General features: G+C 43.3%; 1 protein-coding gene across 1 annotated transcript in view; it reads right to left on the bottom strand.

Moving 5' to 3' along the window:
• Positions 1 to 3,025, bottom strand: part of BAZ1B (bromodomain adjacent to zinc finger domain, 1B) — a gene marked incomplete at both ends in the record, with an annotated part of 27,305 nt that extends 24,280 nt beyond the window's left edge. The window contains 2 exons of the mRNA XM_010147326.1: positions 615 to 759; positions 2,909 to 3,025. Of these exons, the coding sequence (XP_010145628.1) occupies positions 615 to 759; positions 2,909 to 3,025 (262 nt within the window). The remainder of the gene's footprint in view (positions 1 to 614; positions 760 to 2,908) is intronic.
• Positions 3,026 to 3,317: the final 292 nt, after the last annotated feature.

The following is a 3,317-nucleotide window of genomic DNA, read 5'->3' as shown; positions in this document are numbered from 1 at the left end:
GCAAGGTGCAAGCACGCTCTCTCAGCGGCCCCAGGTGAGATAATACGTCCTAAACAGATTGATAACAGAGAACATTCTATAAAACTTTCCCTCATTTTTTAACGAGTTGGAGTTTTCTGCATCATTCCCAGTTTTGGAGGGAATTTTCTGAACAGTAGAGCATCATGAGAGACCCGTCAGCTGTTGCCTTCAAGCTACATTAGTTTAAGACTACTCCTCCTCCTGGGAGCACGTCAGGTGAAAAGACTACAGCAGATTATCATTTTTAATTAGTTTTCATTAGAGTATTTATTTATCTATACATATTTAAATAGATCTGCAGATCACTATGAACTTGTTATACTGCTGAAACATATCTCTACTTCCACACCCACACACATGGGTCAGTTTTTTTTCTCCAGCCATCAGCATGGATCATCCATGTCTTTCTGCTTATGGAACCGGTTTATATTCAAAAAGCAGGTGCTGTCACTGGGATTCCATGGAAAAGAAATTCTCATTATCTTTCTGATAATGAGAGTGCCTAACGTACTCTTCATCACTTCTCCTGCCCCTAGATATCCAAAACTAACCCTGTGCAAAAGCATGGCATGAGATGGAAAACAAATCCTTACCTCAAAGTCACATTCTTCTCCCACTGAAAATTTGGTCATGATCTCCAGCCAAGCTGCATCCACCAACTTTTCCAAAGACACAGTGTTGTGGTGGACTATTTCCAGTACCAGTTTCTCATACCAGACGGGGAACTCCTCCTTCAAGCTGAACAAGCACATCAGAAGTTTTTATTATTCAGGGAATAAAAGCCAAAATGCAAAGTAGCCTCCCATTTCGCAATTCTGGGAACATTAACAGCCAGGACAATGTTGGAGGCAGATGCCACATTCGAATGCAAACATCCAAGGGCTTTTTCCTGCCCTCCCACCCCCCAGCACTGGTCAAAAGGTTCATTGGCATGACAATACAAATTGTACTTGTCCTTCCCAGAAGGAACACCACAAAACATTCTGGGAGAGCAGCGCTGCCCTTTCCTGCTGGTTATGACTGCTTCCCTATTAGATGTTAAAGATATACAAAGACCACGTCATTACTCTGGGGCTCGTTACTTTAATTTTGTTGTTTCCAACAATAACACAATGCTGTTGAACATTTAACATTTCTTTCTTCCCAAACCCTGGGCTTTCAGACCGCTAACACACTAAAGATGACAGAGGCAGGCTTACACTGGAAAATTATCTTTCCAGAGAAAATTATTTTGTGTTTCACCACATCAGGATCTTCAAACTTTTTCATTCAAAGAAGGGAAAGGACTGTTACGAGTTTACTTGACTGATTTTCTGTCTAAAAGATCAGGTCAGTTAGCTGATGGAATACTAAGGAATGTATTCCATAAAGCTTCCTGGTTAGAAAGTAACCTGTTTCATGTTACTGCAAGGGGGAACAGAACCCTCCATTTTTCCAAAACCCTTTCAGCTCTCCAGACTCAGGAATCCGTTGCTGACAATCCTCAGCTACATCTCTGCTCTTCTAATAACCGCTGTGAACAAAAGTATCCCTCCAGCAATCTAACCTACAGGATTTTTATTCAGGCTAGTGTCAGGGATTAAAGCGGCCAGCAAACTGCTTGGGAAGCTTTTAGTCCTGTTTCAGAGGGACAAGGCCAAAATCTCACTTCACATTCCCCATATTAACAGAGACTGTAGCTAAATTTGGTACTGAGAAATCTTCCATTTACACTTCATTTACATTTCCTAATGTTTTCAGAACTGGTCAACCAATCCAGCATCAACCAAAACTAAGCAACACTAGGCCAGTGGGTTTTGACATAGGATTGTAAGTTTAAGGAGACACCTGTGCATGCTCCTCTCAAACAAGGACGCTCGGGAGGAGACATGGGAAGACTTCAGCCCTCACAGAAATCAGGACTATTAGCAAATCTGTTTGTTGCCTTTAAGGATGTGATAACCTCAAATGATGGGGAATTTGTCCTCAGGCTAAGGCTATTAATTCTTCAGCCAATGAATGAGAAACCTGGATTCTTCAAAAATGAGAAGCAGCAGCAAATTTCACCTCTTAGGTCATACTGCTGACCATCTCCCCAATTCAAATCCAAGGAAAAAAAAAAACAGGTCACAGGAAGTCCAAGTCATCAGTTGACAGAAGAGAAAAACATGTCATTTGTTTTTTGTCATTTTTGTTTTAGGGATGACATGTCATCCCTAAAAATCGGGTAATCAGAGAAGTTATAATGTTGGTTGAGCCAAGGCCTTGCACCTTTACAGCAAATCCATTTCTATGGCAAGGTTCCCGCTGGATCTCAACCAAGGACTCAGGGCCTGTGCTGTGTGACAGAGGGGAGGCCACAGGCACAGCAGCCTGGATGAACACTGGTGGTCTGAACGATTCTCCCCGTTTCCCTTCTTTTCTTTGTCATTTCTTGGAGAGCAGATGGCCAAAATCTCACTCCAAAGTATTTTTTTATTTAGTACAACAACTGATTCCAATGCAAATCTGGGAAAAGAAAAATTACAGCTGTGGACCTGGCTGATGTGAAACACTTCTACGGCCTCTTTTTACTTCAGGCTCCTGGATACTTAGTTCTTTTCCCTCCAAAAAATTCCCCATCACTCAAGGAGTGTTACAACATGCCAAGTTCCATATGCCAAACTATTTTAGTTGAAGCAATACCAAGATACAGCACTAAATAATTACATTACTCAACTGCATTAGTGATGGCATCAAGTTTGGACTTTGTTTGCTTTCAACTCCAGAATCCCTCGATCTGCTTACAGCCAGAAGAAAACCTACTTACCTCACCTCATGACCTTCCAACCACTTATCATTCCCAAGACCACTCTTCTGTCCCAGTGCCTAAAGAGAGACACATACCAATTTCTTCACTGGTACTTACAGCTCAGCAACTTCCTGCTCCTCCTCCCAAGCCTCTTTGTGCGTCAGCTGGCTGCTTCCGGTGCTTTTGCACGTCCATATCCGTTCGCTGTATCTCTCTAAACGCGCTTCATACTCTCTGGAGAAGCGGCAGCTCAGGAAAACGGGATTTATGCAGCGGAGAGCATAATCACAGCAGTGCAATACACTCAGATTCAATTAACTTACTCCTGGAATGCATAAAGGCTGAAGGAGCCCTACAGAACAGCTTGAGCCCGTGTCTACCACGGAGATGCCGCATTACATCGGACAGCTTTTTGGAGCAGGACGCTCTGGAGCCTTCTGCAGCCGAAACGCCCGTCCCGTTCCGCACCGGCACACCCACACCACCCTCAGTTCAGCTGAACGGCACAAGGGAACACGTATGGCTA

This window comes from Eurypyga helias, unplaced genomic scaffold, assembly GCF_000690775.1.
Source record: "Eurypyga helias isolate BGI_N326 unplaced genomic scaffold, ASM69077v1 scaffold28942, whole genome shotgun sequence".
NCBI lineage: Eukaryota > Metazoa > Chordata > Aves > Eurypygiformes > Eurypygidae > Eurypyga > Eurypyga helias.
The sequence above is the reverse complement of the archived record's forward strand: the minus strand, read 5'-3'. Positions and strand labels throughout refer to the sequence as shown.